The 13,870-nt window shown below is 46.7% G+C and overlaps 5 protein-coding genes across 5 annotated transcripts; 2 read left to right on the forward strand and 3 right to left on the reverse strand.

Moving 5' to 3' along the window:
- On the reverse strand, positions 1-1,312 carry HD556DRAFT_1452690 (uncharacterized protein; the record flags this gene model as incomplete). The annotated part of the gene is made up of 4 exons (XM_041308077.1): positions 1-464; positions 523-829; positions 874-929; positions 980-1,312. 4 exons carry the CDS (start codon positions 1,310-1,312, stop codon positions 348-350), a joined length of 813 nt encoding a protein of 270 aa, XP_041167619.1. The 3' UTR covers positions 1-347.
- Positions 1,313-1,751: 439 nt separating this feature from the next.
- Positions 1,752-2,638, reverse strand: HD556DRAFT_16560 (uncharacterized protein). The gene is made up of 3 exons (XM_041309772.1): positions 2,449-2,638; positions 2,219-2,389; positions 1,752-2,164 (listed from the first exon to the last, which is right to left on the reverse strand). The coding sequence occupies exons 2-3, from the start codon at positions 2,301-2,303 to the stop codon at positions 1,800-1,802; spliced, it is 450 nt and encodes a 149-aa protein (XP_041167620.1). The 5' UTR covers positions 2,304-2,389; positions 2,449-2,638; the 3' UTR covers positions 1,752-1,799.
- A 1,175-nt stretch (positions 2,639-3,813) lies between these two features.
- HD556DRAFT_1316920 (uncharacterized protein) lies at positions 3,814-5,852 on the forward strand. Its single transcript, XM_041301169.1, has 3 exons — positions 3,814-5,110; positions 5,166-5,230; positions 5,284-5,852. Exons 1-3 carry the CDS (start codon positions 4,312-4,314, stop codon positions 5,362-5,364), a joined length of 945 nt encoding a protein of 314 aa, XP_041167621.1. The 5' UTR covers positions 3,814-4,311; the 3' UTR covers positions 5,365-5,852.
- A 20-nt stretch (positions 5,853-5,872) lies between these two features.
- Positions 5,873-7,974, forward strand: HD556DRAFT_1316932 (uncharacterized protein). Its single transcript, XM_041301170.1, has 13 exons — positions 5,873-6,293; positions 6,362-6,396; positions 6,449-6,607; positions 6,716-6,781; positions 6,827-6,924; positions 6,976-7,055; positions 7,105-7,112; positions 7,161-7,301; positions 7,354-7,369; positions 7,421-7,463; positions 7,517-7,525; positions 7,584-7,621; positions 7,676-7,974. The coding sequence occupies exons 1-13, from the start codon at positions 6,268-6,270 to the stop codon at positions 7,830-7,832; spliced, it is 876 nt and encodes a 291-aa protein (XP_041167622.1). The 5' UTR covers positions 5,873-6,267; the 3' UTR covers positions 7,833-7,974.
- A 990-nt stretch (positions 7,975-8,964) lies between these two features.
- Positions 8,965-10,461, reverse strand: HD556DRAFT_1223575 (S-adenosyl-L-methionine-dependent methyltransferase; the record flags this gene model as incomplete). Its single annotated transcript, XM_041296895.1, has 5 exons — positions 8,965-9,144; positions 9,198-9,304; positions 9,354-10,142; positions 10,194-10,276; positions 10,331-10,461. 5 exons carry the CDS (start codon positions 10,459-10,461, stop codon positions 8,965-8,967), a joined length of 1,290 nt encoding a protein of 429 aa, XP_041167623.1.
- Between the last annotated feature and the right edge of the window lie 3,409 nt (positions 10,462-13,870).

The raw sequence follows: 13,870 nt of genomic DNA on the forward strand, positions 1-13,870 counted from the left end.
ATGCATCATACCTGCCACACATCTCATCGATCTCATCACACGCTCAACGTCAGTCTGTGGTCGATGGCCTGAGGTCCATTAATGTTCAAATCTAATGATGATGCCATCATATGGAGGCCTTTCAGGTCCATTTTCTTATATTCCTAAAGCACTGCACTTTTTTTTATCTCATCACTTTCAAACACGCTATGCTCATCCACTCGTTGCGATGATGTCGTTGAATTGCTCATTAACATGCCACAGCCTCAGGTAGCACACATTGAGTAGTGAATGATCCGTAACTTTGGGTTCTCACCTTCAGTTCCTTAGCATACCAGTTCTGCACCTTTCCAGTGACTACTTGGCAATTACCGTTGGGTAGGTACCAAATCTTCAGTATCATCCTCAAGAGCTTCTTCATCGTCTTCGTATTCCTGATGATCTTGCTCCTCGACAGCCTCCTGAGAGGGCTGCTGATTTTGGCACTGCAAGCAGGTTGATGCGTAAGTAGTACCCCGCAATAAGCTCGCAAAAAGGACTTACATGGTATACTGCAGTCCAGTATCCGCCCCAATACATCGCACTTAGCGCACGGCTGAAAGCTTCATCGCGGCTTACCATAGTAGTTGAAGGTGCAGGTATGAAAAATGAGGACTCGGGTGCCGCGGGAGCCTCAAACGGTACTGGCAGCGAAGGATCATACGATGGGACGAACGTGTTGAAATCAAGCGGAGCAGAGTCCTCCTCTTCAGCTGTGGCAGCCTGACTGATGGCCTCTGCAGACGCCGCTTTCATTAAATTAGGTGTTTTGGCCTTCTCCTTCGAACTATTATAGGGGACGTTGTACCATCTGAACACGATTAGATTATATTTTGCATGAGTAAGGTTACGCACAGCGAGGATTTCTTGACAGCGGTCGATTTCCAGTCTTGCGTTTCCCCGTGGAATGCCTTGTAAGGGTGTCAAGAGCGGCAGATGTAAGAGCACTTGCTAGATGTACCTCATATTCTGCTGTAGCAGAGTTCCAGGCGTCGATGAGCGCAGAGTCGTCCCATATTTCTTGGTGTGTGAGCTCCCGACTCTCGCCCTCTTCAACTTCACCATCCTCACCATGGGCACTGGCGTCGTCGTAGTTCATTTGGTTGTCTCCTGGTTCATCCCAGTGGGCAGTTTTTCTCGGACGTTTGGCTTTTTGATTTGACCTTTTGCGTTTTTTGGATGGAGGTGATTGACGTGAACGAGATTCAGAAGCTACTGCTGAGCTGCTGGCGCCATTGGTTTGTTGAGATTGTTCTAGGTCGCCGTACTGGACGAGCTGACGGTGCGAGTTCATGGCGAAGTGGGATGAGCGTATGGTCAGACCGCCGCCCGTGTATAACCGTTACACCAAAAGGTGAAATACTGAAAGCTTAAGTATGGGAACTCAGGTAAGCCAGGATGCTTACAACCGGTAATACAAGACCATACAAATTCGTATTCTATGCCGCATGCGGCAACAATATTCTACATATCTTCTATTTCTGGTCAACTTGCTGTGCATCGAGCACCAACCCGTGGTGTACATCGACTGTGTACCACCACCATATATTTGGCGAGCTTTGAAACATAGTACTGCGACCATTGAAACATCAATTCCGATAGCTCAGGCGCATCAAGACAGACTGCGTCAATTTCACCTAGCCCAAATAGCTGAGGCGGAGATGAAGATGAAGATTGTAACGTAGAAGCCCGATGGAGTAGCGTAAATCAGTAGGTATATCAACGGCTACTCGCCAAGATATTCCTCCACCAGGGCTAATAACACGTCCTCCATTTCCTCTCTAGTCGGAAGTGTCAGTGGCATCAGGTCTTCTGGCGACCAAAAGCCCAGGTAAGCAGCAGCTGTGTTCGCGTATGCGCGCATCGAGTCTGCGCCTCCATGAGGGGATGACATCTGCCTTCGCTGTTCCGTCTGATTCGGCTTTGCGGACTCGGAGTCGTTTTGCTGCCTCTGAATTCGCCATATCTATTTTGACATCTTCCTCCTGAGCTTTGCGTTTAGTGTTTAATAGACGTCGAGGTGGAGAGAGCCCGTCTGATGGGAGTGGTGATGAGCTTAGCGATGATCCACGAGGTATTTTAGGTGTTGGGTCGTCAAGAGGGAAGTCGAGGATCTCGCGGACGTTCGAATATTCGTCTCTCCATTCTGCAGGATGCATGTAAGAAAATGAAACTATCTAGAATCGTAGACACGGCATACCTTTTTCCTCTGCTTGACGCGCGTGCTCCAACAATTTTCCATCTGCTTCGTCTAGGTCACTGAAGCATGCGGGGCCCTGATTCATAAACTTCGTCTAGAATGAAAGCGCTTGGTTTTCCTCCTTTTGCTTCTGCTTTCTGGGCTGAAAGAGTCAGCGCATGCCTGTGAAATCTTTCGCACGGCCAACATTTTATCAGCAACAATTTCATACAAAACTTAAAAGGACATACTTGTATGCTTTTGTCCCAGGTACTTCCTTCCCATCATCATCCAGTATGGCTACATTCCGGCGATAGCTGGCATCTCCAGCGCAATGATATGGTTCTCCTAATGTCTCTTCTCCCGCATCAATTTGTTGATCTCGTCGTTTACATCTCGAACTTCGTAGTCGGTCTATTGGCAAGATTCATGTCAGCCCATCCGAATTCTGACTCTCCTGTGGAATGACGTACCGTCCTGGATCTTGGACATTTTCGAACTTAGCTCCCTCCTCTCCACCGTTCGCACTCCCTTAGACTTTTGCAGGCGCTCACCATTTTCGGGCGACGATCTGCGCGCGTCCCGAGGTCAAGTTCAGCTGCTTGAGCTTCTCGGAAACAGTATAACATTGACTATGCATTAAGCAGGCCTTGTGCTAGTGACAAGTATACAGTGTTACGATGTGTGCGAGTAGCAGCCGTAGTACGGGCGCTGTTTACTATTTTTCGATTGCTAAATATGAAGTCAATAAGTGAAACGAGCAAAAATAGCTTACTTTGGTGAAAAAACGAAACAGATGGAGGAGTGGGAGAGTGCCGTGGAAGACTCGGATCTGGAGATTTTGACAGACTGTCATCGTCGATGTTGTCATGCTGACATTCAGAAGGACCTGCTTGTGGAAAGTTGTGATTGGACTGGAAGAAAGCAGTGAATTTGAGAATATCTGCGGCAAGTAGATTCAATGTAAAACAAGAGGCACTTACCATCGAAGAACTTGTATCATCTGCTGACTTTTCTCGATCAAGATGGCGAGCCTCTCTCTTTCGACGAGTTTCTTCTCTGGCTTCTTGAGCAGCTCGCCTCACGATAGCCTGCTGAGCTTGTCTGCGACGTATACTGACAGGCAGAGAGGAAGAAGGCCCAGCCTCGGCCTGAGCAGGGTTTTTATTCATAGTACTAGTAGTAGCAGTAACTGTAAGCAGGTAGGAATACCATGTAATGTAATCGCACTTACGATCTCTTGCAATGAAGGCAAAAACAAGTGATGCTACGACAGAGATATGGAGAGTTCGATATACAAAGACGCAGAAATGCAATCACTTGCAAACGAACGCATGCAAATAACGCACACACGAACGTTAACGTGCAATCGCAGAACATCACACAAATTTCCATTTCGCGGTCTACACCATATCTGACCTTATCGATTCTAAAATTCTCTTATATCACCCGTTCTCAGCCTGTGCAGTTCTGACTGGGGATGACCAGTGATGTAGCTGCGTTGGTGAAACGCGTTGATTGCGGTAGATAGAACAATGTATAAGGCACCATGTACGTAAGTGGGGTACGAAAGCTTTAGTAAGGTTAGCTTTGCATATATTTACATTTCCGACTGTCCGTCACCGCTTGCTTGAAGGTCATATGAAAGTCACAATCAAATACAGCACGAAATAACCATACGGCCCTTTATAATCCTCAATCCCATTTATGATACAGACATGTATCATCCTATATAATAAGTGAAGCCTGAATTCGCTTGATGGGAAACATCTTTGATGAGGTTGTAATTCAGACTGGAATGATGCATCTGAGACATCCGTTCTATTCATCGATGGTGCGACATTCAAGTTCCTACTACCTTCTCTGCTCCTATACTCTATCCTCGTCAAATCTCGTAGCTGGTTACTATGATCGGTCAATTTGACACCTACCATTCTTCAGTCTGCATCTCTCCCTCGAACCATGGCATCGATGCTCAGGGAGTATCAGAACCTTTGTTGCGATATGCCGCAAACCACTGGGTGAGATATGCCCCACAGAACTTTCGAGAACTTCTCACTTATCATCGTTAGGCGGACCTAAAGGCTAAATTCCTTTTAGTTTACGCAGAAGAGATGTCATGGACTCCATCTCAAACCTGCTATCCTTCAATTCTGAGATCAAAACGTCCCTTGAGGCCACGCTCACAAAATACGCATTTTTGGACACTCGAGGACAGGATGAAACGTATCCAGTCCCGCGCCACCCTCCGGCGTAAATCTGCTTCGCCAAACCTTTCTCAGCGATCGACAATACCAGACCTCAAAGCTCTTCATGCGCACTATGCTCGCCAGCGTATGCATGGAGAAGCATATGACGAATACGAGTGCGGAAATTCCAGTCCAAAGCGCAAGCGAGCTGTTATTGGCATTCGCGATGTGGATAAAACCTCTCTGGAAATGTTGCCCTTCGTGAGGCCTCGACGCTCATACCAATGCAGCTACGGTGAGCGACAACCACAATGGTCACTAGGTGTCCAGAGTTTGGTGGATCCCCATATCGATGCTATAGTGGATTACGAGATGGTAAACGTCAAGGATGAATCTTGGTTGCAGTCCAATGCAACACCGAGATTTTTGATCGGCGCAGATAGCACTTCCATGAAGCACGTCGTTTATGGCGATTTTGGTGTACCTCGCACGTTTGAGAGAAGGCTGGCGTCGAAGAAGACGACTGATCCCCGTCCGCAACCTCGTCCTACCGTAACTATGGTCGACATTGACATGATTGCAGCTCGAGAACCTCCATCTACCAGTCATCACCGAAACAAATCTTCAGAGTTCATCCAAGCTTCTGATCCAATGGAAACCACTGCAGACCTGATGCGGGAGATTTTTGGTGATGGAGAAGTGGACGACGCGGACAGCGTCTTGTCTATGATCAGATCCATGAATATCATGTGAACGAGCAATGAACAAGCAATTTTTACCTTCCAGATGTTTCTATGAAATGGAAACGTTGCAACTCGTTCATGAGAATCGAGCTCTTACACGGCTATAAAGTAGGCTTCAACATATTTGAACAAGACGTAAAATAGATACCATCACCATGATGTAAAACAGGTTTGCTGCGCCAAATACTATTCTCAACTTCCCTCCTCCACAAAAGCCCCTTTGGTCTCAGAGTGATGGGAAATGCAAACTAATGCGATGCGCATGGTCTAAGGGAACAGACCCCCGACTCAGTCCCTGAACATGCGGCAAGGAACTTACCAGAGTAAAAATGTAATGCCAAGCGTATCGCCGATGGCAAGTCGAACAATCTAGCGCTGGTGGCAAGCCCGGCACCCTAGTAGCTCATGGCCCGGGATGCGGAAAATGTGTGGGTAGTGCGTCGAATTGTTGTAAACGTGACTTCTCGGAAATGAGCACTCCGAGTCGGACTCAAAAACAGAAATGCCAGCAGATTCAACGGAACAGCGAACGTTCTAGCCGTTGTGAATACTAAAGAGAAAACAAGCCCACGACGATGCGAGACCACCACCGTAACTGCATGATACGTAAAGCGCCTACCTTACGGGAGCTGGCCCACGCTGCATACCTACTTGTGCACTCGGGTGTTTGTGGAATGGCAAGTGGACCAACCAACGCGTTCTCACGGGCCATTCCGTATCGCCACACTTCGGACAAGTTTGATCAAAGTTTTCACGTTTCAACAGAGATCATCAACGTTACTTTTGGATCCGCCTGATCGCTTATGTGCATTTCAGTATACAATAGTGTAATAGCTTGGTGATCTTTTAGCCAAGTTTACGTTCCTGACATGCACTGCAGTCTGTGCGCTGGCAACACTGCGTGACTGGCTCAGATCATGATGATTTATGACACAGCACTAACACGTTCTAGGATGATCTGGACCCAACAACCGACGGGAAATTAACTGCGTGTATTCGAGACCTTGTGGGTTTGCATACACGGCACTCGGTCAACGAATGATGGGCATCTGTGAAAGAATGTTGGCCCAGGTTTGGTATATAATACTACACCTGGCATGCTCAACACTCCTCTGTGACTGCATATTGCCTCATCGTAATGGATGTCGTTCAAGCACACCAAATGTGAGTCGTACACGCGTAGATTGGCACCATATTTTGATAAGCTGATAGTGACTCAATGATACTCCCAGGTTGATGTCCCACTACGCCGTTCTAGTGCCAAACAGTACTAGGATTTTTATCTTTGCCGTCAGGATGTTAACACCATAATTTACTAGCTATCCTGATATACGACCATATGGCGACTCTCACAGAAGAGATTGTTTTTATTTGGTGTCGTCCGAAGGCGTTGTCTTCAGCGTTGTTTCTGCTCAATCGCTATATTGCTCTGCTGGGAAATATCTATGCATCCATTGATTATTTACTGCCTGCCTCAGTTGTGAGTCTATATTTCATCATACATATACTTACATAGCATGCTTATGACTTTCCTGCAGAGGTCCGATCCTGGTCCTTGATTATCTGTTCTTTTGCTTAACAGAGACTTAGCTGTTCGACGTATCGACTATCAAGGCAAGTACTCGCTTTTTTACAAGTGTTTATCGTTTCTTGTGAGTAGATGTTTATTTAGAAAATTCATTTACTGAAATTTTCAGTCATATTGGCTCTTCGCACTTATGCTCTCTATGACCGAAGCAAATGCTTGCTTGCTTTGTTGGTAATCATCATCCTTACCTTCGTGGGAGGAGCTTTTGTGCGTGTTTACATAGAAATTTTGACTCTGGAATCTACTGATTGTTTCTAGACGGGGACATTTGGTCGTCATTCAAGCACTGGGACCAACTTGCCAGGAGGAGGCTGCTATCGAATACATTCAGCAAAGATGTACGCCATCCTAATCTACGTGCCTGCAAAAACTTGAACGTTATTGCAGAATCATTCGTCGGTGAACTCTAGATGTATTTGCACATAGCTTGATGTCAATTGCAGGTCTTGCATGGATGATCCCACCTGTTTATGGATTGCTCATCTTTGTTCTCACGGTGACTAGGGCTTTAAAAATCAGAGGATTACTGCGGTTATCTCTGACAAAGTCCAGAAGAAATATCATTGCTGTCATGTTTCAGGACGGTAAATGTTTCGCTACATTAATATAGTGGACGCTGAAACCAACCGAATGCAGGTGTTATGTTCTTCGGGTGAGATTGCTAGTGAAATCGTGATTCAAGTGAGTCTGACCCTCATTCAAGGGTGATGACACTGTTCGAAATACCGAACATCCTGACGTACTACGTGAGTCAACGGATGAATCGTTGGTTGAGTTGCACACTAACAGCTTGATTCAGCATGGTTCGGTGAGCACAATAGCCTGTATTATACATTTATAATGCCTGTTTACGAGTGATCTGCAAGGATATCGTCAGGGGCTCTCTGCGCACATTTACTAACTGGTGAGTGACTGGTGCGATAAACACGAATGGAGTCTAAATATGCCTTCGGAGCAGCATGTCGGTTACTCTAATCTCACGGCTGATGCTTAACCTGCATAAATCGGTCGACGCTGGCATTCTCTCCGCTCCCACCCGGGACGATGACGACAGCCTCCTTGTCCTCACCACTGGACTCGACGTACGGTCCACGAATTCCTCTCACTATTGGTAGACTTAGCTGGATATCAAAATGGGTATATTCTTGTTGGAAATGCAAAGCTGGTTTTAATACTTTTATGTCCTTTTTTGATGATCTTGGTGCAGTGCCCTATGTAAGAATTACGTCTGTGTTCCTGGTGGTAGGTATGAGGATGAGGAACATGTTCAAAACGCAGGTTCTGGGGAGATGCTTATGAAAACCCTTTTGCTGGTACATGGAGTTAATTTTCGTGTCAACCTGGACGAGATATACGGCAGAAGATATATCCTACACAAGCGAAAAGTTTTCCGCAGAGCAACTTAACCTCAGCCAAAAATTTTAACAGGACATGTAAGTGTTGCTTCTAGTCGAATCACCACCAGTTTTTTAATCTTTGATCTCTCTCGTACAACAAACAAACCAAACCCACCACTCCAGCGGGATCACATTGAGCGGTGAATCAAATGCTGCAAAGAAGTAGCAGAAGATAAAGACTTTTTCAACGGCAGACCGCAGCTGTGATATGTGATACAGGGAGGTAAGGATAAAAGGAAGACAGTCGCTCTTTCTGTGTCATGACGAGTACACAATCGTCCCAGTACTGCTTTTACGGCTAGCCTTTTAACTTGAAGCCATCCAGCAGTCCAAGAGCTTGCCGATTTCTTGATGTTTCCAGTGTTCCTGGCTTTATGAGCCTAGTATCATTCCACGTCTGCATTCCGGGTCAGACATTGTGTTTTAATTACCGGATGTAGAGACCATCCATGCTATGGTGACATTTGTATTTTGCCAAACAGGATCGGAGTGGATCAGCTTTTGACGCTCTGAATTACACATGTCATAACTGGGTCCGTGCATCCACGCTCCTCTGGAATCGCCACCTCCTCTTCTGGCTTACTTCAACGAAAGGCAGCGAGTGATGTTTGCCAAAGGGCTTGCGATCCTACCTTCATTCGAAGGGCAGAAACCTTGCACAGGTAATTAATACTTTATATGTAGAATCTGTTATTCTTTTACGTTGCTCTAATCTTGCCAGCTCTCGTGTATTCGCTGTATTTTTTCTGCTTCTAGATCCCGCGCCTCCATGTCAATAGACGAGAGAATAACAGTGTCGCTTTCATCATCCCCTCCAACGCGAGTAATATGGTAAATGTCTATTAGATTGTCAGCGCCGTGAGGCACGCGCACTCCTCGCGCGCTGGTTCTCAAACTGTTGTTTGATGACCGCATAACCTTCCCTGTCAACTCGATGTAGATAATATGAGCCACCTCCGCTGCCCCATGAAACGCTGCCGGAGCGGTAGGGCCGCTCAAATACATCAAAGATCGCGCTTATATCATCCACCTACGGGGTTCATATGAGATAAATGTGTGAAGCGGATATACATCGTCACTCACGTTGCGTTCAGTAACGCGTGCATTAAGAGAAGAGACAAACGGCTTTAAGGAGACAACAATGGCGCCTTCTTTTAAATCTAGAAATCGTGGACGTAATGCTTCGTTTACTGTAACGTGATCAATATATTTTGCCACAAACAAAAGAAATGGACTGACACGACTGCTGGAACACCTTATTATTGACCAATACAACATCCGCCTGAGGTAACAACTCAGTCACTCTCTGACTGGTCAGCATGTCTCCTTCCTCTAGTTCTACCTCTCCCATCGAAAGTCCCCACATCCTACAACGCTTCTTCATCTGCCTCAGCTGCCCTCTCCCCACCTCCGCAGGCGTAGGCATCACCTCAATTCCGTAGCTTCTGCAGCACGTCTCTAGGCTTGCCTGCACCAATACATTTCCAACCCCGCACCCTAAATCCATAAACAAGGAATCTTTGTGGAGACGCGTGGCAGCAATGATATCTGACGTGAACGAGGGCATCAATTCGCCATATACCTCGCTCGAAAATGCCTCGTAGCGGTTTAACTTCAGAGCATGTGGGCCTACGGAGCGTTGATACGTCTCGTCGATTATGCGCATGAGCACCCGATTGGGGATTTCGTTTGATGGCCAACCTTTAATGGCCTCTATAAGTACATTAGGAGGTGCAGGTGCAAACGGGTCCGATGGGAGTGATGGGTATTTCAGCGCACGGAGGAGTTGGTTAATGTTTTGCATGGTAGAAAGGAACAGTGGTCCATCACGCCGTCGGATGGAACGTTGGAGGAGACGCAAGTGATTCATTCCACGGGGGTCGTACGAAGCGAGTTTTACAGGACTTGACTGTTCTGAATCACCCGAAAGTTGTGTGAGTGGTGAGGACGGCGGCGTATTATCGACATCCTGTAGAAAATCTGTGGGTAATGTTCCAAATAGCGCTTGCTGCGTGGGAGTAAGGTAGCCTGGTATTGCATCAGAATCTGTGCTCGCGACTGGTGACGGTAGTAACGCACATTCGAAGATAGTATATAATGATTGTTCTAGGCACATGATGGGGTTGTAGTGATCTGGGTCCTTAGGAGCCAATATGTAATAGCTACACGCAAGGTAGATCAGCAAGAAGCAGTACAAGTCACCGCACAACACGTACGTCTCACAGGCGTTAGCATTAGGATACTCCAGCTCAGTGGCAGGATAAGATTCAGCTTCAAATGACGTGTCACTGGAGTCGTCCAAATTCTTGAAATCTGCAATGAGTATAAATTCGAATGAGATCTGCATGTGATACATGGATTCTCACAAGTTTTGTATGATCGCGATAATACCGTTACTACAGACGCGGCACTGACAAAGTTCTCACCTGGCGAACCATCCTCAGTGATCCACAACTGTCGACGAGGGAGATCGGCTGGAGGAAAGGCCGACGTCGATCGAGAACGACTGCCTCGATATATAGACTCGATATCGAGAGTTTCGGAACGTTGTCGACTTTGAGTACGCGACGAAGACGCGCTCATAGTCGCGCGTTTCTTCGACTTCGGGGGGCGTAATGTTGGCTCGGGTGCGACTGACAATATTCTAGGTCGCTTTGAAGGACCTGCTATCTGCGCGAAGTGAGTTGGCTCATCAGCTTCTGGTGACGTCTCGGCAGAAACTGGGGTAGGCGGTGATAGGTGTGCCTGTGAACCTGCAGTCTCCTGTTCACGTATCATTTGTGACTTCCAGGCGTGGCGTGTAGTGACACATATATCTGGGACCATTTGCTGTATTTTTTTCGAAGAGTTTTCAAATGGAAAGTAATGAAAGTCTGAATACGGGGAGGAAGGAAGGGCAGATGAGAGCATTAGAGCAAGTCAATGAAATCCTTAAAACCTACAAATGGAACTAGTAATCTTGTCGGTGGCGATGCCGCAACACCGCTTTCGGTAATTGCCAATCTCTTTCTCCGGACTAAACTTTGCAGTGGGACGACTTTGTTACTTGTACCATGTCTGTCAGCTCTGGCCCCATTCTTACAATCAACTGATACTACACAAGCCCAACAAATGAGATACACGGATTACTGAGCACTAGGCCATTGTTCATTACTTTTCTTGCATTTTCTTTGCTCCCTAAGCCCACAGCGCTCTAATATTGTCTTTGTATGCAGATGCAATATACAAAGGGTTGGTCACCAGAACTACGGAACGCAGCATCGTGATGAAATGCATGCTTCTTCTCTGAGCACCTAAGAATGTACCGTCTACGCCCGGGCCCCGCGTTCGTCTCTGCCAAAGTCTCCGTGAATGTGATTGCCCAGTTGGAAGCTGCTCCTCCGTCACGCATCACAAGTGATCTATCCGGTACGCCCGCCTTGTCCCCAAGGAGCATAGCATTAAGACATGTTCTGGCGCATCTGATTGGTATGCTTGTGCCACGTACGGATATCTATGGGCAGCCCGAACTTGAAGGTCAGATATTTGATTCCTGACGTCATATACCATCATGATCACAGTGCCGTTGATCATGTGGTAGGTGTATCCGTGACAGCTTCAAAATGTTCAAGTTGTTGCCCTGTCGTGATTCATATGACAATGTAGTATCGCCCCGACGAAGTCGAACTTTACTCGCAGTCGCAATCGGTATGTACTTTCCATCGACCTCTATGTCTCGTACCTTGAAGTAATCTATTTGGGACGCCCAAAGTTGGGCACGCACACTACACACCACTAACCAGTACTTGACCACGCGTACTATACTGTCTATACAATCCTGGCGATTTTAAAAAGGAACATTCCGGGCTGCGCGGTTCACTCGAACTTCGTAGCGTTTCAATCGTCACACACAACTTGACACAACTTGAAGAGTCCTTGAAAACACAAATGCCCGAGGAAGCTCAACTGTGGTATGTATTTTTCTATCTATTCCAGCTTTTGATGCGCACATCTTATGCTTTTCTTTCCCTCGACGCCCAACCCATCCAAGTCCATAGCGGCTCCCTCCCGCATACGGACACCATTTGCCACCTCCGGTAACTCCTTATCACTTGTCAGCACAACATTCTATTTTCTGTCAACGGCTTTAGCGCGAATGGTCTGAACGATTGTCACCATCTCCATATACTTCCATCCGTCAAATTTGTCAACTCGCTTGCTCGGATTGTCCTGCCAGTACATGTGCGCTGGAGATCTGTGCTACTCCGATGCCCGGCTTGCCTCGTGCCTATGTTTGTTTGTGTATGTTTTATTCGGACTCTTTGGCTCGTCCATGTGCATTTCGGCTTATTATTCAAACTTGCCTGCGCTTGTCCCTGCTTGTTTGCATCAGTTGGCACTCACTTATCCTTGCTCATTTGCATCTCCACCATCTATCCGTACTCAATTGCACCTGTTGCTGCACATTTTTCATTCATATTTGCTACTACTTGTTGGAGATCGTCTGTACGTGCCCCGCACACATTCACTTCTTTCTGTCTGCTGCCATTTGTCTTGCATTGCCTGCCTTTGTAGTACTACTATGTACCTGCCGCTATACATCATTGCTCATTTGCACATGTCGCTACTCGTTAAAGATCGTCTGCACCATCGAGAATAGGTGACTTGTCCATAGATGGAGTTGTGCAGTCATTAATGCCGAACAGCAAGATACTATGTCTAAGTAGCATCTTTTGGAGTTGTGTGCAAGTGTGTGTAAAAAAGCTTGCATAATACACAAAATACAATTTAATATATGTGGGAACGATGACCATACTGGCGCAGATGGGGTTTGGAACTTCGGATGAAGTGTGAATCTACGTATGCAGTCGTGCCAGTGAGCGCATGTACCGTCGTACCCTCATTAGTCGTTTTTGTCTCTACTCCAAGTGGAAGTTGAGCTTAGTTTGGTGAATACTGCCGTATATCTGGATGACAAGACCAATGTGATAGCACAGATGCAAATACGTCCGACAAGGATTCCGCGCGAGTGTAGATCCGTTCCGATACTAGGGCAACGATAGGGTATCACCAAAGTGCGTATTATCTTGGCACCACTAGGAACACCATAGATAGACAAGGAGATGCTGCATTGGGATTCCAGACAATGGGCAAGTAAGATCACGGTGGCATGCGACGACACGGCCGTGATTATGCATAATGTGCTGTCTCGGAAATGAAAGGAGCCTGATTAGAGAGTACGTGCGAGTGAAGTTAGAAATGTCAACTCAACTGTGTTTCTTCCCTCAGGCTGTAATGAGATTAAACGAAAGATTGGCAGACAATAAGATCGTTCTCCGACTCGGAGCATTGCCGCTTAGACCGAAAAAAAAGTCCTGGGATGCCCAGAGAGCCTTTGCCAATGCACAGAGATACGTAGAATGGCCCGCAGGAGTTCAGGGCCAAATGAGGTTTTGCAGATTACTGACGTGGTTGGGGTCCAGCAATATACGGTACTGAGTGTGCGTTCCGAAAATGACAGTACTAATAGGTACCTGGGGAGCACTCTGCTCCGGAATTTAGATCTCCTAAGCCTCAGCTGCTGATCTCCCGGTATCCCGGTATCACGTTTCCTCATGCATAATGAGACTCTAGATTTATCCTAGTATCCATGAGAACCTTGAGCCTAACTCTAGGGATCGTGTCACCTATCGTGGGCTGGATACAACAGCATCAGCGGGTTAGATCGTGCTACAGAGTGCTACGGAGCGCTTCGTAGCACTCTGTAATGAATTACG

This window comes from Suillus plorans (assembly GCF_016647745.1).
Source record: "Suillus plorans strain S12 chromosome Unknown HD556scaffold_1, whole genome shotgun sequence".
In the NCBI taxonomy this organism is placed as follows: Eukaryota; Fungi; Basidiomycota; class Agaricomycetes; order Boletales; family Suillaceae; genus Suillus; species Suillus plorans.